The sequence below is a fragment of the Prunus persica genome, chromosome G6 (assembly GCF_000346465.2).
Source record: "Prunus persica cultivar Lovell chromosome G6, Prunus_persica_NCBIv2, whole genome shotgun sequence".
NCBI classification, from domain to species: domain Eukaryota; kingdom Viridiplantae; phylum Streptophyta; class Magnoliopsida; order Rosales; family Rosaceae; genus Prunus; species Prunus persica.
Window position 1 is genome coordinate 8,346,750 of NC_034014.1, and position 23,507 is coordinate 8,370,256.

Consider the following 23,507-nt stretch of genomic DNA (forward strand, 5'->3'; position numbering starts at 1 on the left):
CACTTTAATATTTAAATCAAAATATAAAATTAACTAAATACACCTTATTTAACTATCAAAAATACCTTCGGTACACCCTAATACACCAATTCTCCTCTCCAGCATAAGTGTTTTCAATGCCCCATTCGCTTTTTCTTGGCCTCCCTCTATATTGAAAGCTGACCGAACCTAATGCAAAACATATATCAGCGTTCACAATTTGAAGATTCTTCTGCTTTTGAATTGCTAGCAATACCTGGAAAACATCTAAGCAGTAACTAAGGATGGACATTAATTCCCCAATTAAAAAGCTTTATCAAGTATGAAACAATCAAAGATCATTCAAGTGAATCAAGTCCATTACCCAGAAATCCAACACTGAAAATGAACAAGTTGAATGGACAAAATCCTGAGCATGCATTTAGTAACCTGCTACACAAAAAATGAACAAAAATTCAGAACTCCCTTGAAGCCATGACAACCTAAGAACGCCCAGCATATACAATTTACATAAAAAAAATGTATATAAAAAAAAAAAAAACCAAACTTTAGTCCATCCCTCATTCTGATTTGAACTTGAAGTTCGATTGGAAATACATAAGGGACCCTATAAACTTGGAAACTATCCTAAATAAGATTCCTGACGATTTCCAGGAGATTTAATAACTTGATTTCCGGTGATTTTTAAAAACTAATGATTTGGTAAATCGTGGCTTTTGCAGAATTCAAAAAAATTCTGAAATAGATGGTTCTAATCATTTGATTAGGGTTTAATATGGTAAATAGGATATACTTATTAAAATTACATTTGTTTTACAATTTAATATACTATTTTTGGTCATTTTTTATTATGATAAATTAGTAATTCAATAAATAGTTGGGTAATAGAGTGTAATCGGTTAATTTTAGGGTTCGTTTAGCAGCACTCATAATATATCGTTAACTTTTATATAAAAAAAATTAAAATTAAAATGATATTAATTTTGTGGATTCCTGAAAATTTCTTCCTAAAATCCAGACTTCTAATGAGGAAACTAATTTCTACAATAATTCGCAAATTTCTTGTTCTCAAAAGAGTTACATTAACGGACTTGACTCTAATTTCCCATGTGATTCCATGGACTATATCATTAACTTTTCCCTTCTTGCATACAAGTTTTTTTTCTTCTTTCTTTTTCTTTGCTTTATTTATTTATTTATTTATACAAGTGATATTCCATTTTGGAAATACTTCCCTTCTTATTAGGTAAGTAGGAGCTACTACATTTTTGTAATAGCAGTGTGACATATGTGCAAAAAAATTTCTCTCTGTGTTTTTGATGAAATATTTTTGCATATTTGTTAAACTATGATTCGCATAAGGCGGGATCTCATTAGCCGTAAAGAGACAAGTAGTATCCTTCTACTTTAATCTAATTTAATTTAAACTATGAGAAAATAAATTCAAACTCAAGTACAGACTATATAGAGCACATCCGCTATAGCAACTTCTATGTTTTCTTTCCTTTTATTAAATTGTAAACAGAGTGATTATTTTTGTAATTAAATATTGTTGCCAGTAAGGACACCGATTTTCGCCGGCCATTAGAAATATACTTCTTTGATTTTTGACTAGTCAGAACAGTGACATATTCTCTTCTATTCTTGTTGACCAAAATAAAATAATAATTCTCTTCCATTCTTTGATATCTCATAGTCTATATATAACCGTCGTTAGTTCCAGCTCTGAAAACACACAACTCAAACTCTCCAATAGCATTTTGCTACAAACTTAACCTACTCATGTCTTTACTTCAATGCCTTGTGCTAATTATTTCTCTCTCTATCAAAACCTCAGTTTCTTCTGCACAGCTGAATATCCCACGGCTGAGTCCAAATGGAGGAACATTTTTACGCAGAAATTATTTTGCACACGACCAGCAGAAAACTATGTCTGCTGCTGATCCAATTAATGATTTTGAAACATTTTATTATAACCAAACACTTGACCATTTCAACTTCAGGCCTGATAGCTTCAATACTTTTCAACAAAGATATTTGATCAATTTCAAGCATTGGGGTGGCTCCAATGTTAGTGCACCAATATTTGCTTACCTTGGCGAAGAAGAAGCAATTGATGTTGATCTCTCTATTGTTGGCTTTCTGAGTGAGAACGCCCATCAGTTCCAAGCTCTCCAGATATTTATAGAGGTATGTATATCGCATACCGATAGACGTAAATATTCATATATATATATATAGGGAAATGTTCTCTTACCAGATAAACGTTGATTAGGGTGAATTCTTATACGTTACTTTGTTTTGAGACTTTTATTTTTCTCATTCTAGCACCGGTACTATGGGAAATCGGTCCCATTCGGATCAAGGGAAGAGGCATTTCAAAATGCAGACACTCTTGGGTACTTCAACTCAGCCCAAGCGCTAGCAGATTATGCAGAGGTCCTCATTCACGTAAAGAAGAAACTCCATGCTCAGCATTCTCCGGTGATTGTTATCGGGGCATCGTATGGTGGAAGTGAGTGATTCCATACCCATCTCTGCAAATACGATTGATTAATTAAGTATCCAGAAAATTTTTGTCCATGTTTTTAATTATTTTTCCTTTCTCATTTTGTATTTTTGATGCAGTGCTTGCTTCATGGTTTCGGCTAAAGTACCCCCATGTTGCTCTAGGAGCTCTAGCCTCATCAGCTCCAATTCTTTACTTTGATAACATTGTTCCCCCGGAGGATGGATATTATTCAATTGTTACCAAAGATTTTAGGGTAATATATTTCCCTTTTGTTCACCCGTTTGTCTTAGCATCAATATTTTATTTAATTAAAAAAAACTCTTAATTACTATTTATTGGCATGCACGTGTAGGAAGCGAGTGAGACTTGCTACCAAACTATAAAGAAGTCGTGGTCTGACATTGATGCAATTGCTTCTCAGCCTGAAGGCCTCTCATTTCTTAGTGAGAAATTTCACACTTGCAGGTAGCTGCTCACAGAGCTAGCCTTTCCATTATGGGATGATGATTAACATATATAATCATAACAGCTAGCTAATTCTGATGATTATAGGAGTTATTCTACTTAATCAAGAAATTCCAAGCTTGCACGTAGCCCTCTCGATTCTTTATTTTTTTTATTTGTCATTTTCATGTTGGCATTTAAACAATTATAGTAGTTAATTCTAATGTTTAAGTCTTTTCTCTTTTGTTTTATTGTCATTTACATAATAACAAAAGTAGATTCTAAAGATTAATCTGTCATTACTCTTTCGTTTGCTTGTTGCATAGGATATTTATACATAATGACGAAAGTTAAGATTTAAGGTTTAAATTTCTATGACATCTTGGTAGTGTGTATAAAAGAATAACGAGAGTTAATTCTAACTATTATTGTCATTACCCTTTTCTTTTCTAGGCCCTTGAAGAAATCGTCCGAGCTGAAGAACTACTTGGATAATTTGTATTGTAACGCAGCTCAATACAATAGTCCACCAAGTTATCCAGTCACTGTTGTATGTGGGGCCATTGATGGAGCTTCTGGAAATGATACTCTTACTAAAATATTTGCGGGCGTTGTTGCATTTAGTGGAAACACGTCATGCTATGTTAATCAACCCAGAAATTTAACTGAAACAGATATGGGCTGGAGTTGGCAGGTAATTAATTATAACTATTCACATAACTTGTCACCTTATCTTAATTATTGATATGAATTTTCCTAATTATGAATCTACTTAAAAAGTATTAACAATGGTCACGATGACAATTACCAAATTATTTAATTTAAGTTCAACCCTATATATCATTTATATAAACAATTGTGTTCCATAAAATGGAATATATTCCTTTAATTAGCAGGGTTGTGGATACGTAACTTTGCGCATGCGCAACTCTGTATAAACCAACCCGAATACACGATGCATATGTTTTGGAGAGTGTATGTTCTTAATGTTGATTGTGGGAACGGTCCACTTGATAACATCTAGATGAGATCACATTGACTTGCACACGCATGCTAGCTAGTTGCTTACAAGTTACATATTTTATTAAGTCACCATTCAAAAGGAATATTGCCTTTTCTTTTATACATGTTGCTTGAAATTTGTTGCAATATATACAAGCCAAGTTTTATATATTGATATATATATATATATATAGTCTTGATCTCTTGGATTAAAGGGGTCTAAGAGATTTGTGGTCATTTATCGTTGAATGTAAATTTAACGGTTCACTCACTCTTATACTCATTTTAAGAAACTTTTTTAAACTATTGAATTAATATCCAACGGTAAATAATCACAATCTCTTGAACTCCCATATATAACTCTCATCACCTATATTTCAAAATAACTAAAACAGAAATTCAATCAACTTAAAGAATATATATATATATATAAATAGTATTTTTCCAAACAGAAATTCAACATAATATGAACGAAAACTACTGACTTTCTTTCTTTGACAAATGGTATTTTTCCAAATAATGTTTATTAAATGGTTGAACAGCAATTAACTTGTATGCCACGTCCGTTATATCATGTGGTATACACATGCTTTTATTAAAATATTCTGACATAATCTTATAAAATCCTTTTGACCAAAAAAAAAAACATGTTGTAGAATCCTCCTCCTTTCCCAACTGTATTTCTCCTCAACTCTCTAATCTGAGAGGGTTCGATCCCGTACGTAAATAGTTAGCAAAAAGTTTTTGAGATGAACATCGAAACTTCGAGGGCAATTTATTGAAAGCTTTAACTAATATAATAGGCCTAGTCCTGATTTAGAATGTTAAATAAAAGGGCGTCTTGAATAAAATCAGAGAATACTTCTGACTAAAGAGTCATAATTGATAACAGTCCCCCATAATTTAATTTTTAACAGCTAACACTAGAGCAAAATAGACGTAAGGAAATCGAAAACTATAGTGGTGGCTTGTAGCTTCAGCGTTTGTGACCATTTACCCCCACCCAAGGCCAAAGTTCTAAATAATCACTCCTCCCATTTGTTCACCTTTGAGACCATATTAAATTGATGCACAATAAGTGAGAGTAATTAACTAACAAGATGCATCGTTGTCTTTTGTATTCTCTACTCATTAGAATTTAAGTATATCGACTCGTACCATTTAGTGATTACTTTAGTGATATTTCTCTTCACACATATTCAGAATATATACATATCTGATAGTTTTTTTTTTTTTTCCCGAAATCAAACAAAAAAGAAAAGAAAATGTAGCTTTATTAAATCACACCTTATAATATGGTGATGACTAATAATCTGTAGTGTATTTAGACATGTAGTGACATGGTGATTCCGATGGCCAGCGTCAGCAACGACAGCATGTTTCCAGCTTACCAATTTGACCTAAAAGACTACATCAAATCCTGCAAGGCACAGTATGGCGTCCCTCCTCGACCTCATTGGGTCACTACTTACTTTGGAGGCCATGTATGTATCAATCAACTATCTTATAATTATATATATTCTCAAAATCATATCACTCTTCTTTTTTTTCTTCTTCATATTTGAAAACTAATGCTAGCAAAAATTAATTGTTATGCCAAACAGGATATAAAACTAGCACTTGAAAGGTTCGCTAGCAACATTATTTTCTCCAATGGGCTAAGAGATCCTTACAGTAGTGGCGGGTAAGCATATGAACATGAATAAACAACTTATGTTATGTTTACTTTACCAAGTTTAACGGTCTGTTTAATTCTCATCGCAGAGTGTTGGAGGACATATCAGACACCATCGTTGCCGTCCATGCAAAGAATGGTACCTTCCAAATTCACTATTCTCACAAGGGCTGAATCCGAAAACAAAATGTAACATTTCAAATATGTTGCATTTGAGAAAGTTTTCTCGGGGCAGCTCGTATACATTCTCACACTATCGTTCCACATTATAATAGTCATTGACATTCGTAACAAATGATAAGGTGGCTAAAAATATTATTTGTGCCTAATAGCTAACAATCACGGTTATTTGTACACATTGTGCTATTAGACATTAATAGTGTCTTTACCCACCTCTTCGAATACCAATGACTATGATGTTGTTTTCTTGTACGTAAGGAAAAAAATCTAAAAAGATAGAGATATAAAATATTTTTTTTATATTATAATATGAAATTAAATTGTATTTTGCAGGGTCTCATTGCTTGGATATCCTTAATGCAGACAACATTACTGATCCAGACTGGTTAGTAAATCAGCGGAAAATTGAGGTGAAGATCATTAAACGTTGGATAGCCAGGTACTATGCCGACCTTCAGGCATTTAAAAAATAGATAAGATGTCTCATGGAAACTTGATTAGGGCAAAGATCCTTTGCTAAAGACAATTAAGGGTGGGCTTGCAGGCCAAAAGTTGTTAATAAGTTGCATGTAATTTTGCATCACCTCTCTCTCTCTCTCTCGGATGCCCTCAAACTTTGTCTCTAGTATCAATGCCATATCCCATAAGTTTCTGTTGTCTTGTTATTCTTTTACAAGAAATATTATTTTCTCAAAATCTTACCTAGATTTCTAAAGATTCCCACTAAAACATATACACCCTCAAATGGAATTCATGATCAATATCATATGGAGGAAACAATAATTTTGGCATAATATTCTTGAGAATCATTCCTTTATTACCCTTGAAGCACTTTCGTACAAGGACTCCACTCTACCAAATTTTCTATATGGCTGATACTTCATACAGAAATATAGAAATGGTTACTATTTTGGCCAAAATGCAACCACCCAACTGATCTTCAACAAGAAACCCGTCATTATCAATTGGTTTTATTTCTATTGATCACGAACCAAAAAACAAACGAGAGAGTTGGTAAGACAGTAGCTATAGGATACAGACACATTTGGTTTGCTTCTTCGGTGTTTATATTGACTACTCTCTTTTTCTTGATCATAAACACAAAGCTACCTCTTTCGGTGTTTATATTAGTGTGTATGTCGATGATGTAATTATCACAGTTTGAAATGCCAATGAGATTTCCAAGCTTAAGAACTTCCTACATCAGCGATTCAAGCTAAAAGACTTGGGTAATCTCAAATATATTCTTGGGATTGAGGTATCAAGATCAAGAAAAGGGATTTGTTTGAATCAACAGTATGCTTTAGATATTATCAAAGACACGGTTTTATTGAGAGCTAAGCCCGAGCCTTTTCTCATGGAACAAAATTTGAAACTAAACAATATTGATGGCAATATTCTGAACAACCCAGCCTATATCTCCATTTGATTCGAAGACTTATATTTATCACCTGGTCAATCTATCCTATTGCCATTCCATAATGAATTACAGTTATGAGATTTTTGTGATTCAAATTGGGCAAAAAGATCAACCACCAGCTATTGTGTGTTTCTTGGTAATAATTTAAAAATAAAAAAAAACAGCCCTTTGTCTCTAGATCTTCTTCAGAAGTCAGCCAAGTATAGGGTCATGGCTGTAGCCACATGTGAGTTGCAATGGGTATGATATCTTTTACCAAATTTTGGTATATCACATTATTTTCCCAGTGTACTTTACTGCGACAACAAAGCTGCCATGTACATAGCAACAAATCTGATTTATCATGAACTAAACCAAACACATCGAAATCAATTGCCATGTTGTTCATGAGAAAATTCAAGATGGTTCATTACGTACTGTATTGATTTCTTCCAAATATCAGATTGGAGATATGTTTACAAAGGCATTGGGCAAGGAAGCTTTCCTACAATTAAAAGGAAAGTTGAATCTATTGGACATACATGCTCCAATTTGAGGGGGTGTTTAAATCAAGCTTTAATTGAAGGATGACTTTTTTTGATTGAACTGGGAGTTGTATAATGACTATTATGGAGTGCCAATAACGGTCCCGAAAGTTGCACTAGTCTAAAAATCTTTGTCAGAAAGATGGGATCGACTAGGATGTCCCTCTTAAAGAAAATTAAACCATTGCTTAAATAAATTGAACAATGCACCTTAATGACTTAATGATGTGTTTACTAATTAGAAATTAGAATTCGAATCAGGAATTGAATTCTAATTATGAGAATTCATGTGTTCAGTCCTGATCTCTTGGACCATAGGGGTCCAAGAAATTTGTGGTCACTCGCCGTTGGATGTAAATTCAACGGTTCACTCACTCTTGCACTTATTTTAAAAAACCTTTTTCAACCATTGGATTAATATCCAACGGTGGGTGACCACAATCTCTTGGACTCCTGTGGTCCAAGAAATCAGGACTGTTCATGTGTTTACTTCATATCAATAAATTAAAAAGTAAGTGGGACCCACACAAAATTAGGAATTGAATTCTTGATTTTGGAGAAATTTAATTCTTTGGTGGGAGGTGGTTTTTTTTTTTTTTTTTGGGTCAAGGCAAACTCCCTTCATTAAACATGCAAAAACATTACAAGAGTTTGAAGGCTGGTAGAAGCATAAGACATAGGCCCAAAAGATTACAAAACAGAATTTTAATACAAGCAAGGCCCACATACAAAGTTTCAAACCAAAACAACCCAAAAACTGAAAAACAAGTTGCAGCCACACCATCCACAGCAAAACAGCCAAACCACCATTCAAGTCCACACCACCATGAGAGAGTTTCTGGTAACATAGTGAACCAAAAGTACGAACAGAAGATGGGGGTGAACAAGCCACCCGCGCCAAATGCGCTCCAATAATTCTAATTCATGGAGAACTAATTCATTAGGAATTCATCTTTTTTGCTCATTATATCCTCACACAATTTTTAAAATTTCAAATTTTCCATCTACTTTAACCCAACAATGAGGATATTTTAGTAATTAGTATCACTCCTACCCCAATTCCATATCATTTAATAAACAACTTCAATAGAAATCCGGAATCTACTCTCCTCAATCCATATGGTTTAGTAAACAACTTCAATAGGAATCCGGAATATAATTCTTCTCAATCCAACTCCTCCTCAATTCAATTCCTCCTAATCCGATTACGGATTGGTAAACATGACATAAGTGAAACTTGAAAATTTTGTATTGGGTGTACATCTCAAATTGATGGGTGCAAATAATAAAAAAGTATTGCTAACAATGCACCCATAGCCCATTATCATACAAGCCTATTACTTTCAGCAGAGCCGTGAACCTTGGCCCAAAGCCACGGCTCTGCAAATCACACCATCGTCTGCTTGCTTGCACGCTCGGAGAACTGACGAAATTAAGAACTGCCACTTTGCCAAATTTGTCAAACAGAAAAAACCCTGCAATCTTTGTATTTGATTTAGGGTTTTTCACAGTGAGATAGAATGAAGCGCGTTACCCGATCTTCTATATATGCTTCTCAAATTTTGAGGCCCAAGGAGAACAAGGAGCTGTATCTTCTTCCACCTTCCCAGCATTTCTTAGCTCAAAGAAGCTGCAATCGCTTCTTCGACATTTACCAGGTAACCCCCCGTCTTTTATTTCATCCCACTGTGCCTCGTTTGAATGCCCAGCGAGTCAAATTTGCAATTTTTTTCCAAATTAGCCAAAACCCAGTGTTGTTAATGGAAATTAGGGAAAACCCATTTGATTGCAGCTTGGAAACAAAGAAGCTATAGAGAAAGAGCGTGCCCGGCTGTAAGTTTTTGGGCCACTTTTTGTTTCTTTTATTTGTGTGTGTGTGGTTTTGGGGCATGTGTCAATATTAATGCATTGTTGCTGTGATTTAGGGCAGTGCAGATGAGTTGAATAGGGGGTATTTTGCTGATATGTCAGAGCTTAAGAAGCATGGTGGGAAGGTAAGGAAACACTGCAATCAAGCCACTGAAAATTTGTTATTTTAATGTCATTTTGCATCCGGAGTTCATTTTTGGGTTTCAATGGATTGGTACATTGTCGTGTAGAAGGGGATGCTTCCCTTTTGTCTTTTCAGAATTAGGAATTGAGATGATATGTAGTAATAACTGATAGTAATATTCTAGTCTCTATGAGGAAGCGTTATACTCTTACTTGGTGCACTAAAAAGGATGTTTCTTTTTCTTTTTAAGTTTGAACTATAAACTTTAAGTTTCTGTGCAGATTTCTGTGGCAAATAAAATCTTAATTCCTGCAACCGTAGCTGTTAAGTTTCCTGACTTAGAAGTGAACTACTCTGATGGCAAAATATCAAAGCTGCCCATTGGCTCCAATGGAAATGGAAATGTGGCAGCTGCCAACAAAGCGGAAATCCCCAAGGCATCTTTAGTTTGCCTTTCATTTCGAGCAAGCTCCCAGGTATTTTAATTTAGTTATCATTATAGTATTTCAGTTGCTAATCGATTTTCTTCCCTTGGTTCAACAGTTGGTCAAATTCGCCCTAGTTATCAATCCACCCTAGTTTCCAGTTATGATCCTTTCTCAGTTGATACTCCTGCAGGCCCCTCAATTCCTTACAAAAAATCTTCCCCTTATTTGCCCAAGAGTAATTCCCATTTATTTGTCATTGAGCCTCTGTATGATATCCATGCAGATCCCATAGAAATTGCCAAACATTACTTCCCTCCTGGATTCCACTATATGCCTCCAAGCCCTTATAAGTCTCTCAAGTATTATAGAGATATATTACTTGAAACACAGTCAGTTGAAATTAAACCGATAAAGGATCGGGATCATCCTGAAACCATTCTTTATCATTCCACGTAGTCTAAACAATTTAGACTATATTCACCAATACCTAGATGGCACAGTCAAAATTAAATTTGAAAATCAGCCTTTAAGAAAATCTAATGTCCAGTTACAACAATTGCCAACCCCTGGTCAGTCACAAAGGCATGCCCCTGCTCGGCACTCCTTTACAGCTTCGTCTTCCACTCTAGAACGAGACCTAGAGTTAAAAAAGCAATGATCGACTTCAAACTTGAGTCCCTGAGAAAATCCTCTCAGGTAACCCAGCCCTGCTATGGCAAGGCTCCAGTCCAAGAAGAAAAGTCTGAGTCACCAGAATCACCTACCCAGTCTAATTTTGTAGTTGAAAACTATGCCACAGTTGATAACCAGCTTAGAACTCTTAATCGAAAATTTAAAATTGATTGGGCTCATCTAAATAGTCATCTCAAAGCCCCTGAGAACCTGTCTAGACGAGAAAGTTACCACCAAGCCTTTCCTGATAGTCAAAGCCGTCAAGAAATCTTTAAAGAATGGAAAGATTACATGCAGTCTGCCCAAGTTGAAATTTTCTACCTTGATTTTGTCGAAAGCCGTTATATGTCAAATGATGAGTTAAAATCTTTGACTAAAGAAAAATGGAAAATGATAGATAAGTCTGTCGTTGAATCCAGCCATCCTCCAGTTGACACTATAATTATTGAACACAAGAATACTCCTATACCTGCTACCCCTTTCAAAACCTTTGAAAGCAACGATAGCAATAGAAGAATTCTTGAGCAAAATAATTATACAAACCAAAGTCTAATCGTCATAGGAAAACTATTAGACACGATAGAAACAAAAATTGACAAAATCAGTTCCCCAAAAGCAAAGGAAAGATAAAAATGCATTTGACTATCAGAGTTCAAGCAACTTCATTGGTGCGAAAAGCAACTTCACACTTACACTCAGTATTTACAAGGGTATTTACAAGGATGATTTTCTCCAAAGGATGTTTCAGAGAGAATCTTTTAAAACTGAATATGAAATGCAGCTGGAAAACCATTTCTGCCTACAACTGAGGCCGAAGCCTGAATTTAAAGACAAATGCAACTATGGTTTACATAACTGGGATAAAAAGTAACTGAGGTTAAGCAACTGTAGGGGCACGGGCATGCCATTTGATTCAACTTTCAATTTTGTCGATTTGTGGGGAATCTTTGCTTTCGGCTACTTTCGGCGATTTGATTGAGGCAAACAGTGCTTTGTCTGCTGCTCTCATGAGATTCGGCGACTGCTTTTGACGAGGCGTGCTGTCGGCAACTTCTTTTGACTGGGTCAATTATGATTGAGAGGTGTCCCTAATCAGACCCTAGGTCATAGGCGTCATAGGGATCCTGGCTGTCATCATACCAAGTTTTCGACTTGGCAGGACTCCGCATGGGCTGGCAACTAGACGACGAGGGAGAATTATTGTCCTCATCATCATCCATTTGAGAGGCCTGAATAATCAACTGGCGAGCAATTTCCTGTAGTTCGGCTTTGGATTTTCCTTCAACTGATAAGGAAGATCGAACTGAACCAGTAGGAGATGCTGGTCGCGGAATAGGCTCTCGAGGAAGATCATTGTAGACATATTTGGCAATTCGGTCAACTTCAAATTTATCCCACCATTTGACAGAGAATTGGCGGGCAAATACTCGGACATCCTTGGTGATTCTGTAGGACCATTTGAGAATCCAAGGGACCTTGTATCTGGCAATGAAAAGCAACTGTTTTGGAAAGAACAGATCAACTTGGGAGAACTTGGCATGCTTAGTGTAGTGGCGGATCAACTCATGAACTGAAACAGGCAGAATTTCTTCAACTGGGCCATGTTTTTCCCACCAATGGAGGAACCAGTATGGGAAAGAACATTTGAACTTGTTATCAAAATTAATATTTTATGGATTCCACTTGGGCATCAGATAGTCAAATGCATTTACATTTGAAATGCATTCCATCACTTGGGCATCAGACACTTCCCTGTCTTGGTATTCCATCAGTTGATTCCTTCAAAATAGTTGAAACTGATGCCTCTGACATTGGTTACGGTGGCATTCTTAAACAAAAAGTCAGTCCAAAATCTCCAGAACAAATTGTTCGTTTCCATTCTGGAACTTGGACACAGTCGCAGTATAATTATAGTACCATTAAAAAAGAAATATTAGCTATTGTATTATGTATTAGCAAATTTCAAGATGATTTACTTAATCAAAAGTTTTTAATCCGAGTTGATTGTAAGTCTGCAAAACATGTTTTAGAAAAAGATGTTCAAAACATTGCATCTAAACAGATTTTTGCACGATGGCAAAGTATTTTAAGCATATTTGATTTTGATATTGAATACTTAAAAGGAAGTGAAAATTCTGTCCCTGATTTTCTCACTCGAGAATTCTTGCAGGATGCACAATGGCCCCCAAAAAAGACAAACAGAAAGAATCAGCCAGTCAATCTAAGCCATCCCAGTCGCCCAAGTCATCCCAGTCGCCCAAAATCCTCCCTTCTTCCATGAGTCAGTCAAAACCATAATTGCCCAAACAGATAGTTCCCTATCCTGGTTGCCCTCCTATCTCAGTTGCCACACCAATTTCAGTGGCTAAATCGATTTTCTTCCCTTGGTTCAACAGTTGGTCAAATTCGCCCTAGTTATCAATCCACCCTAGTTTCCAGTTATGATCCTTTCTCAGTTGATACTCCTGCAGGCCCCTCAATTCCTTACAAAAAATCTTCCCCTTATTTGCTCAAGAGTAATTCCCATTTATTTTTCATTGAGCCTCTGTATGATATCCATACAGATCCCATAGAAATTGCCAAACATTACTTCCCTCCTGGATTCCACTATATGCCTCCAAGCCCTTATAAGTCTCTCAAGTATTATAGAGATATATTACTTGAAACACAGTCAGTTGAAATTAAACCGATAAAGGATCGGGATCATCCTGAAACCATTCTTTATCATTCCTTATATATTCACAAAATTCTAAGCCAAGAATCCTTCAGTAGCCGTCCCTATGAGTTAAAAGTTCTTAAATCAAAATTACAATATAATTATTTTGATTATATTGAAGCATGGTATACTATTTTCCTTCACCAATCTGAAGATTTTAGTCATTCCTGGTTTATTAATTTTGATAACAAGTTCAAATGTTCTTTCCCATACTGGTTCCTCCATTGGTGGGAAAAACATGGCCCAGTTGAAGAAATTCTGCCTGTTTCAGTTCATGAGTTGATCCGCCACTACACTAAGCATGCCAAGTTCTCCCAAGTTGATCTGTTCTTTCCAAAACAGTTGCTTTTCATTGCCAGATACAAGGTCCCTTGGATTCTCAAATGGTCCTACAGAATCACCAAGGATGTCCGAGTATTTGCCCGCCAATTCTCTGTCAAATGGTGGGATAAATTTGAAGTTGACCGAATTGCCAAATATGTCTACAATGATTTTCCTCGAGAGCCTATTCCGCGACTAGCATCTCCTACTGGTTCAGTTCGATCTTCCTTATCAGTTGAAGGAAAATCCAAAGCCGAACTACAGGAAATTGCTCGCCAGTTGATTATTCAGGCCTCTCAAATGGATGATGATGAGGACAATGATTCTCCCTCGTCGTCTAGTTGCCAGCCCATGCGGAGTCCTGCCGAGCCGAAAACTTGGTATGATGACAGCCAGGATCCCTATGATGCCTATGACCTAGGGTCTGATTAGGGACACCTCTCAATCATAATTGACCCAGTCAAAAGAAGTTGCCGACAGCACGCCTCGTCAAAAGCAGTCGCCGAATCTCATGAGAGCAGCAGACAAAGCACTGTTTGCCTCAATCAAATCGCCGAAGGCAAAGATTCCCCACAAATCGACAAAATTGAAAGTTGAATCAAATGGCATGCCCGTGCCCCTACAGTTGCTTAACCTCAGTTACTTTTTATCCCAGTTATGTAAACCATAGTTGCATTTGTCTTTAAATTCAGGCTTCGGCCTCAGTTGTAGGCAGAACTGGTTTTCCAGCTGCATTTCATATTCAGTTTTAGAACTCTTAATCGAAAATTTAAAATTGATTGGGCTCATCTAAACAGTCATCTCAAAGCCCCTGAGAACCTGTCTAGACGAGAAAGTTACCACCAAGCCTTTCCTGATAGTCAAAGCCGTCAAGAAATCTTTAAAGAATGGAAAGATTACATGCGGTCTGCCCAAGTTGAAATTTTCTACCTTGATTTTGTTGAAAGTCGTTATATGTCAAATGATGAGTTAAAAACTTTGACTAAAGAAAAATGGAAAATGATAGATAAGTCTGTCGTTGAATCCAGCCATCCTCCAGTTGACACTATAATTATTGAACACAAGAATACTCCTATACCTGCTACCCCTTTCAAAACCTTTGAAAGCAGCGATAGCAATAGAAGAATTCTTGAGCAAAATAATTATACAAACCAAAGTCTAATCGTCATAGGAAAACAGTTAGACACGATAGAAACAAAAATTGACAAAATCAGTTCCCCAGAAGCAAAGTCAAAAACCAAAGTTGAAAAACCAATTGTCCAGTTCCAAGATCTTAGGTCAAGCCCGACACTTAAGATCACACCCACAATGAAGAAAATAGAAGAAATGTTAGAACAGTTGACCCCAGTCAAAGTAGAGAAAATTGAGAAATCTGGTCTTAAAACACTAGATTCTTTTGCAGTTGAAGACCCTTCTGAGTCTGATACGACAGAGTCTGAAATTAGTAATATTTCTAAAATTGAAAAAGCCTTTCAAAATTTAGAAATCCAAGTTGAACCCAAAATTAAAAAATTAGAAAAGTTTGTCAGCCCCACTAGTCTGACCAAAAATTGGTATCCCAGGCCAACACCTCCAGACATCCAATTTGAAGAAACTTCCAAACCCAGTTCTCGGTTTCTTCTGATAAATTGTATGAATGGAATATTGATGGTCTCTCTGAGCAAGAAATCCTAAATAAGCTACAACATATGTCTATGGTTGCCAATAGTTATATCACCAATCATAGTTTCAGACAGTCTGAAATTGTTCCTCTGTTAGTCACCGGTTTCACAGGTACTCTCAGATATTTGTGGGATAAACACCTAACCCCTGAGTCCAAAAGCCGAATTACTTTTGCCATAAGACAGGATGAAGATGGTCTCCCTATATTGGTTTTAGAACTGTTGACTTACAGGAATTTGTTCTAAGAAAACGACTCATGGCTACTCAAGTGTTTGGATTTTGCAGACTGAGGAAGAAGATAAACAAGGACTTCCTGGACTTACCGTTTATCCTACAAGAAACCTATTAACCTTTCTCAATTTTCTGTCTCCTGCCCACCACACACGCCCTACCCTCGGGACTTACTGATCTAGGAAAAAGGACTCACGGGTCAGACCTTAGAGAAAGATGAACAGACAACTCAGAGAATAAAAGGGAGGAAAAGGAAGAAGATGAAACCTTCTACTCAGAAGCTTAAACCAGCCACTTGGGCGGGAATGAGTAGCAGACTTAGACAATGACCGTAACTCTTACGGCTCTGATACCAACAAAGGAACAGGGAGATAGAATGAAGAATAGAGGAAGAAGAAGAAGAAAGCAAAGCAGATAAAACAACGATAAACAAATGCAGAAGGAAATAGGATGCAGCAACTTAACTCAGCATTCAGACTAATGCAGGAAAATAATGCATATATGAAATTAATAAAAATAGAGATAATTTAAAATAGCAATTTTATTTATACTCACAAAGGAGAGCAACTGCAACTTCAAACTTCACACTTACACTCAGTATTTACAAGGGTATTTACAAGGATGATTTTCTCCAAAGGATGTTTCAGAGAGAATCTTTTAAAACTGAATATGAAATGCAGCTGGAAAACCAGTTCTGCCTACAACTGAAGCCGAAGCCTGAATTTAAAGACAAATGCAACTATGGTTTACATAACTGGGATAAAAAATAACTGAGGTTAAGCAACTGTAGGGGCACGGGCATGCCATTTGATTCAACTTTCAATTTTGTCGATTTGTGGGGAATCTTTGCTTTCGGCTACTTTCTGCGATTTGATTGAGGCAAACAGTGCTTTGTCTGCTACTCTCATGAGATTCGGGGACTGCTTTTGACGAGGCGTGCTGTCGGCAACTTCTTTTGACTGGGTCAATTATGATTGAGAGGTGTCCCTAATCAGACCCTAGGTCATAGGCGTCATAGGGATCCTGGTTGTCATCATACCAAGTTTTCGGCTTGGCAGGACTCTGCATGGGCTGACAACTAGACGACGAGGGAGAATCATTGTCCTCATCATCATCCATTTTTGAGAGGCCTGAATAATCAACTGGCGAGCAATTTCCTGTAGTTCGGCTTTGGATTTTCCTTCAACTGATAAGGAAGATCGAACTGAACCAGTAGGAGATGCTGGTCGCGGAATAGGCTCTCGAGGAAGATCATTGTAGACATATTTGGCAATTCGGTCAACTTCAAATTTATCCCACCATTTGACAGAGAATTGGCGGGCAAATACTCGGACATCCTTGGTGATTCTGTAGGACCATTTGAGAATCCAAGGGACCTTGTATCTGGCAAGAAAAGCAACTGTTTTGGAAAGAACAGATCAACTTGGGAGAACTTGGCATGCTTAGTGTAGTGGCGGATCAACTCATGAACTGAAACAGGCAGAATTTCTTCAACTGGGCCATGTTTTTCTCACTAATGGAGGAACCAGTATGGGAAAGAACATTTGAACTTGTTATCAAAATTAATAAACCAGGAATGACTAAAATCTTCAGATTGGTGAAGGAAAATAATATACCAGGCTTCAATATAATCAGAATAATTATATTGTAATTTGGATTTAAGAACTTTTAACTCATAGGGACGGCTACTGAAGGATTCTTGGCTTAGAATTTTGTGAATATATAAGGAATGATAAAGAATGGTTTCAGGATGATCCCGATCCTTTATCGGTTTAATTTCAACTGACTGTGTTTCAAGTAATATCATCAGATAAAAATGCATTTTGCCTATCAGAATTAACATTTGAACTCTGATATCAGATGTTTTTGGCATCTGATACCAACAAAGATAAAAAAGCAAAATCAGTTCCCCGGTTAGACAGATTTATATTTTATGGAGAAAAAGGAAAGATAAAAATGCATTTGACTTACTTATGCTCTTTTGAACATGAAAATTAAAACTGTATGACTTTTGAGAAAGTTCTCCAATAATAACAAGGACAGCAAGATGTATCTAGAAATTGAAATGCAAGTTTTCTGTCCTCAGTGATTGGAAACTGGCTACAGTGTCCAGTAAAACCATCGAGCAGTGGCAATGCACACCTCCGAAATTGGAATTTGCATTTTTAAGCCTTATAACATAAAATGTACTTTTAAGGGTGACAGATAAGATCAACCACTCAGGTTTGTTTAAGATTTGTCTAGTCCCAGTCTGACCCATTTCATGAATGCATTTAAGTCATCCTTGTGCAGAGTTATAGTAGGGGAAACCACTAGAGCTGCCTTGTAACTATTGATATCCAATTTATTTATTACTTGTTGAAGTGTGTTGTTTACTATTGTTCATTTTTCAATTGCCCGTTAATCTCCAATCTAGGTAATATTCAAGCTAGATAGCAACTTTGTTGTAGGCATTGTGATTTTTACATGGATGTATTATGTTTGGTTTTTCCTGTGGACTGTATATGGACAGTTAAACTTGTTATGTTACTGCTTCAGCCCTTGTTGTTTTCTGTTACCATTGTTCCTACAAAATAAAGTTCTTTGTCCTTGACAGGGAATGATTCATTCTTGGAGTGCTCCTTTTCTTGATGCTTTTAGTGGTTCAAGGGATGTTCAATTCTATGAGGTACAAGTGGTTTTTATAGATTGTCATCATTGATTCAATTTTCTGCATTCTCTGTTGTAGTTATTTACCCACTTTTTCTTGCCTCTAACAATACTTACATTCTGTAAGTTTAGATAACTCTTTCTGTGCAAAGTTTGATGAACAGTGTGAAGTAAACCTTGTTAATGTGGGTTCATTTAATGGCAAGGTTGACTATAAATTATGTCTTTAAAGTGTTTTTATAACAGCATGCATTTCCTCACTTCAATTTTTCCAGATAAGCATTGTTCCTGTTATATGTATAAAACATGAAGGTTATCATTATTGTGGCCTTTGTATTGTCTTGCTCATTCTCTTTTTTATGTTTGTTAAATGTGGGACTGGCATGCACTCCCCGCCCCTGCCCCCTGCGTGTGGTGGGAAATAAGTGACATTTCTTTTTTCTTTAATGGGGACATTAGGAGGAGCAAGGTCTCTTGTCCACAATCTTGTTTGGGAATGTACTTTTGCCTGTAGTTATTGTTTCTCAACTAAATGTTAGCTTATGCACATGGCATTCTTTGTGTGTGTGTGGTTGTATTGTTGGAGAATTGGTTATCACAAGCTTAAGGCACGTAAACCTTCTTTTTTCTCATGTTATTCAATAATATATCCATTAAAAATTCCTTTAACCGTTATCACAAGTATCGTACATATAACTTATTAATGAAGCTTTCTTCAGGTGTCATTAATAGACTCGTGGTTCTTATGTCGGAGTCCAATTAAGAAGTTGCTGCTCAGGATTATGAGGAAATCTAAGCATGATGAAAGTAATGAACCTAAAAGGCAAATCGTATATTCGTTTGGTGACCACTACTACTTCAGAAAAGAACTTAAAATACTGAACCTTCTGACCGGGTACAAAAGCTCTCTATTGCCATTGAATTTTATGGTTTTGTGAATTGTTGGCTATAGAATAATTCTCTTGACAAGCTACATTTTGTTCATGTTACCACTTTATAGGTATATATTCCTGCTCGATAAATTTGGTAGAATAAGATGGCAAGGCTCTGGATTGGCTACGGAAGAGGAGTCGTCATCCCTTTTATCTTGCGCAAAACTGCTCTTGGAAGATAAATGAGGCAGTTGAGGCTCTCTACATACATCTTGAGGTGATACACGAGTTCCAAATTCAAGAATGCTAGATTGTAGCATTTTACCTCATCTCTTATGTGTATTTTGTGTTTAGTTTTAATATATATACTCACATTTGGCTATTGAATGCAATTTTGTTTCTTCTTTAGATCAACTGCCTTTTGTTTTTCGGCTACAAATTTGTTCAACTTATTAGAATCAAATAATAGTGATTTTCTTACAGGACCTCTGACATGCATTCCCAGGGCCTATGGTTTTAATTGTATGGAAATGAAAATACTGAAATAATCCACTGTCCTAAATGACATCGTTTAACTTTTTGTTTGTTTTTGTTTTGGAGGGGTAGGCCGTGTCAAGAATGACATTGTTTTACAGTTCAGTATTGAGAAATGATATCATTTTTTGGGTACTAAATTATATTTGTGTTCTTATATGGTTCAGTGCTTAAAATTTATGTTGAAAAGGTAATTAATAAAAGCCTGAAACAAAGTTTAATTTGGACATACGCGTAATCATATGGACTGCGAACTAAAAGACAATTCCACCTGGAAATGGTGAGTAAAAATTTGTACTCCTATAAGCTCTTTCGAAAAACTTGAAAGAAAGCGTATATATGGGTTTGGCCAGTTAGTTAGGTAGTGCACTTTCTATTACACCTAGCTAGCGCTACTTTCTTGCATTGTAAAGTTTTTAGTGGGAAATTAATAACACCGGCACTTGGAAGAATGCTTGCTAGCATTTGTGAGCTCTTCCGATTTGAACCCAAAAATGGATCAAATTGAAAATCCGTGTTACAAGGAGCTTAGTGCATGTTTGAGACTACTTTTGAAATAGCTCAAAGCTTTCTGACAATCAAAAACGTTTCTAATAATGTTTGACAGAAAAATTTATAAGTGTTTCTGTGTCATAAAAGCACTTTAAGGAGAAGCAACTAGTAGGTGCCTCTTGTAGAATCACTTCCAAGTGCTTTTTCAATAAAATTTTGGGTTTTTCTAATAGAAGCACTTTTAAAAAAGCACTTATGAGTAGAAGCTTTTCCTACAGAAACAGTTATAAAGTGGCCCTATGGAGTGTCAATAATAACATTTGAGTTTTTTTCTTTCTAAGTTTGGAAAATAGAAAACCATAACCGAAATTCGAGTTGGGTTGCTTTATTAGAGTCAGTTTGTGGGTTGGGTCAAAACCAACATTGGCTGGGCTTCAACTCCTAAGTCGGGAAGTGTTAATAGTTTGACTAGCTTTTATAGGGGAAACTTGATAAAGGATTTTAAAGAGCATCTCCCGTGAAGAGATGTAAATTTGGAGGCGTAAAGTCCCATTTACATCTCCGATTATGTAAATGTGGTTTTTACTTTAATAAGTATATATAAATCCGAATATATAAATTTGAATTTCTTGTATTAATACGTTATTGTGTTAACTTTTTGTGTTTTTTTTTGTTATGTTACATTTTTTTCCAAACAAATCGACCTAAATATTAAAATTTCAACAACATTCCGGAAATAACATTGTAGGTGTTTAGTTTTGATTTTTTAGGACCATTGGGTAATTATGAGAGTATATTGAAAAAAATAATAAGGACTATGATTTTTTTAGGTAAATTTTAAGAACTTTTTGCTATTTTTTTTGGTTTGTAAAGGTCAATGAATTCGAGCCTTCTATTTTGAATGGAGATGAATCACAAACCTTGGATCTTGGGGAGAGTCGACCTTTGCAAGCAGCACTTAGTGCGTTGAGTCAAGCAGTGAGACCCGCGGAGCAACATCTAGCGGGCATCTAGACCTCACCACCACTCCCTTCTTTATGTTCCCTTAATGTTGTGGAGTTCACTTGGAGCAGATATAAAAATGGGTGTAAAAGCCCATCTTTTTCCCATCTTGGGCGAATTTCACGCATTTACATCCCTATACATTTCTCCATTGCAGCCATTTCTAGTCACTCTAGCTCTAAGTGTAATTTACACCCCTCTTTACACTTGAGCAGGGCACGGAAGATGCTTTAACAATTGTGTCTTGTATGTGAATGCATGCAACCTTTAAAGAAATAGCAACGCAACACATGGCCAACATCTTGGAGTTGAACATCTTTTGAATTAGTTTGACTGTATGATAATATTATGTTGGAAATTAAATTGAGAATATAAAGAAAATTTCGCTTTGAGGCACTACATTTTTCTTTAAGTGATATTTCCCCCTATTCAGTGGAGTTTGCTAATAGGTTCCACACAAATAACTTTCAGATAATACAAAGATTGAAATTATTGAGTTTAGCAAAAATTGAAATTCCCTTAGAACTTCTACCAGAAAATTATATGATATATTGAGAAGAAGAGTTAGAAAGAGATTGATTTCTGTTGTGTTTAGAAGTCCCACGTTGTGGAGTTTTTATAGATTTGAGTGAGTGTCAAAAAGTACCCATTTGATTTTGGTGAAGATGTGCAAAAACACTCTTTTGGTGGATAGATGCCTCCTATTGAATATGACTGTCAATACCCAAAATTCACAACTATTTGGGGATACTTTTCAAAAGATAACTCTGTTTCACAATGCACCCACTGACTCATCACTAATATATGCAATCAGTCATATATCTATTCATATATAAATTTTGAAATCTCTAACATATTGTATGTAGTCAAATAATTGTTGTTCTCTTTTACTTAACGTGATAGGTTACCAAGATAGTATTTCACTCTCTTTTGCCTATTTCACACGCATAAAGTAAAGCTTAAGAAACTTTTGAATTGGAGTTGGGACATTCTTCGTATATAAATATGATCACGAAAGCGTTTAAATCCCACTTGCAACTAATCTTATCACATCATTTTTTTTAATAAATAGGGGCACTCTCTCTATTGAACCGACTTGTAATTTGTAATAATGTCATTCAATGGAATGAAAAAAGTGATCGATTTGTCCAAATATTAACCAAAAAGAAAGAGAAAGAAAAAGAAAGGTTGCTCGCAAGAACTTTCGATCTGGGTAAAATTGTCCCCTCCAAAAGATATATTCTACGCTTTGATTTATGTGGTCAAGCTCCAGTAGACAATAGGTCCCACATATACTGATTTTCTTCAACTCCTGTAAAGAAAACAGAGGTCACAAAGCCAACGCGTTTTCTGGCATCATATCCCCCACGTCATCCTAGTTTCATCGAAACCGCTAGGAAACCTACAAAGTATTTCGTCGTTAGGTTAATTTTGAACTCTACTTCTCTCCAGTCTTCATTATCTATTTTAAAATTGAGATGCTAATCCAAACTTTCACTGTCAAAAGCAAAGGAAAAACGACAAAGGGTTTGAGGGCAAAATTACTAGAAAGGCCTTATAAATTGGGTTGATAAGGTTTAGCTCACTCTGAAATTGAAGATTGACGAGGAAAGTAGGGCTACGGTGGTTGAAAGATTTTGAACACTCTTTGCAAAATTTAAATTGGAATCTTCAAATTATCTAATATAATATAATTTTAAAAAGGAATCGATTTGGGAGGTAGCCAATCAACATAGCGACGAGGACGAGTATGTGTATTACCTAAAAATTCTTATAGGAGACGGTGGCTGAAACAGTGTGCAAATGGAAAGTGAGAACAGGGATAATATTGACATACCCGACTGTTACCATCCCTAACCTCAAACGAGCCCTAATATTATTGGATTATACTAGAAACCTTGCTTAACAAGATGTTAATTAAAAAAAAATATAGGACAAGATGTTTGGTATGCTTGTGGGCGCTGACTGTCGAACTTTTCCATGCAGTAATGGAAAAGCTCTGATTCTACAGCTCAAATACCTCCCTTATGTCCAAATTCTGGGGCCCACCACTCACTTTGCATTCTACCACCAGTCATCAGCTTTGCTCGCACACCCTCTTCTCCCCTTTCTCTAAGCTGCTTACTCGCAAAGGTTTGGATTTATCCACAACATGCTAGCCCACACTAACGCAATGCGTATTCATATCCCACCGCCACG

The 23,507-nt window shown here is 36.1% G+C and overlaps 2 protein-coding genes across 3 annotated transcripts; both read left to right on the plus strand.

Moving 5' to 3' along the window:
• Window positions 1,328-6,457, plus strand: LOC18775557 (lysosomal Pro-X carboxypeptidase). Its single transcript, XM_007207831.2, has 10 exons — window positions 1,328-1,370; window positions 1,697-2,169; window positions 2,308-2,494; window positions 2,608-2,744; window positions 2,844-2,956; window positions 3,389-3,629; window positions 5,266-5,421; window positions 5,542-5,621; window positions 5,702-5,751; window positions 6,126-6,457. The coding sequence occupies exons 1-10, from the start codon at window positions 1,328-1,330 to the stop codon at window positions 6,263-6,265; spliced, it is 1,620 nt and encodes a 539-aa protein (XP_007207893.2). The 3' UTR covers window positions 6,266-6,457.
• LOC18774782 lies at window positions 9,081-19,828 on the plus strand. 2 transcript variants are annotated; one of them, XM_007206711.2, is made up of 7 exons: window positions 9,083-9,394; window positions 9,529-9,569; window positions 9,667-9,730; window positions 10,011-10,205; window positions 18,356-18,427; window positions 19,128-19,303; window positions 19,409-19,828. In XM_007206711.2, exons 1-7 carry the CDS (start codon window positions 9,257-9,259, stop codon window positions 19,524-19,526), a joined length of 804 nt encoding a protein of 267 aa, XP_007206773.2. In that variant the 5' UTR covers window positions 9,083-9,256; the 3' UTR covers window positions 19,527-19,828. The 2 variants fall into 2 exon arrangements, with proteins under 2 accessions (XP_020422578.1, XP_007206773.2); XM_020566989.1 differs by lacking the exon at window positions 9,529-9,569 and having other exon boundaries at window positions 9,081-9,394; window positions 9,662-9,730.

What these genes read in the sequence shown, in the direction of transcription:
- LOC18775557 (XM_007207831.2), top strand. Translation starts at nt 1,328, where the DNA reads ATGATTCGCATAAGGCGGGATCTCATTAGCCGTAAAGAGACAA. An exon ending in CATTAGCCGTAAAGAGACAA is followed by an intron (nt 1,371 to 1,696) that starts GTAGTATCCTTC and finishes AACCGTCGTTAG; the next exon opens with TTCCAGCTCTGAAAACACAC. An exon ending in CTCTCCAGATATTTATAGAG is followed by an intron (nt 2,170 to 2,307) that starts GTATGTATATCG and finishes TTCTCATTCTAG; the next exon opens with CACCGGTACTATGGGAAATC.
- LOC18774782 (XM_007206711.2), top strand. Translation starts at nt 9,257, where the DNA reads ATGAAGCGCGTTACCCGATCTTCTATATATGCTTCTCAAATTTTGAGG. An exon ending in CATTTCGAGCAAGCTCCCAG is followed by an intron (nt 10,206 to 18,355) that starts GTATTTTAATTT and finishes TGTCCTTGACAG; the next exon opens with GGAATGATTCATTCTTGGAG. An exon ending in GGGATGTTCAATTCTATGAG is followed by an intron (nt 18,428 to 19,127) that starts GTACAAGTGGTT and finishes AGCTTTCTTCAG; the next exon opens with GTGTCATTAATAGACTCGTG.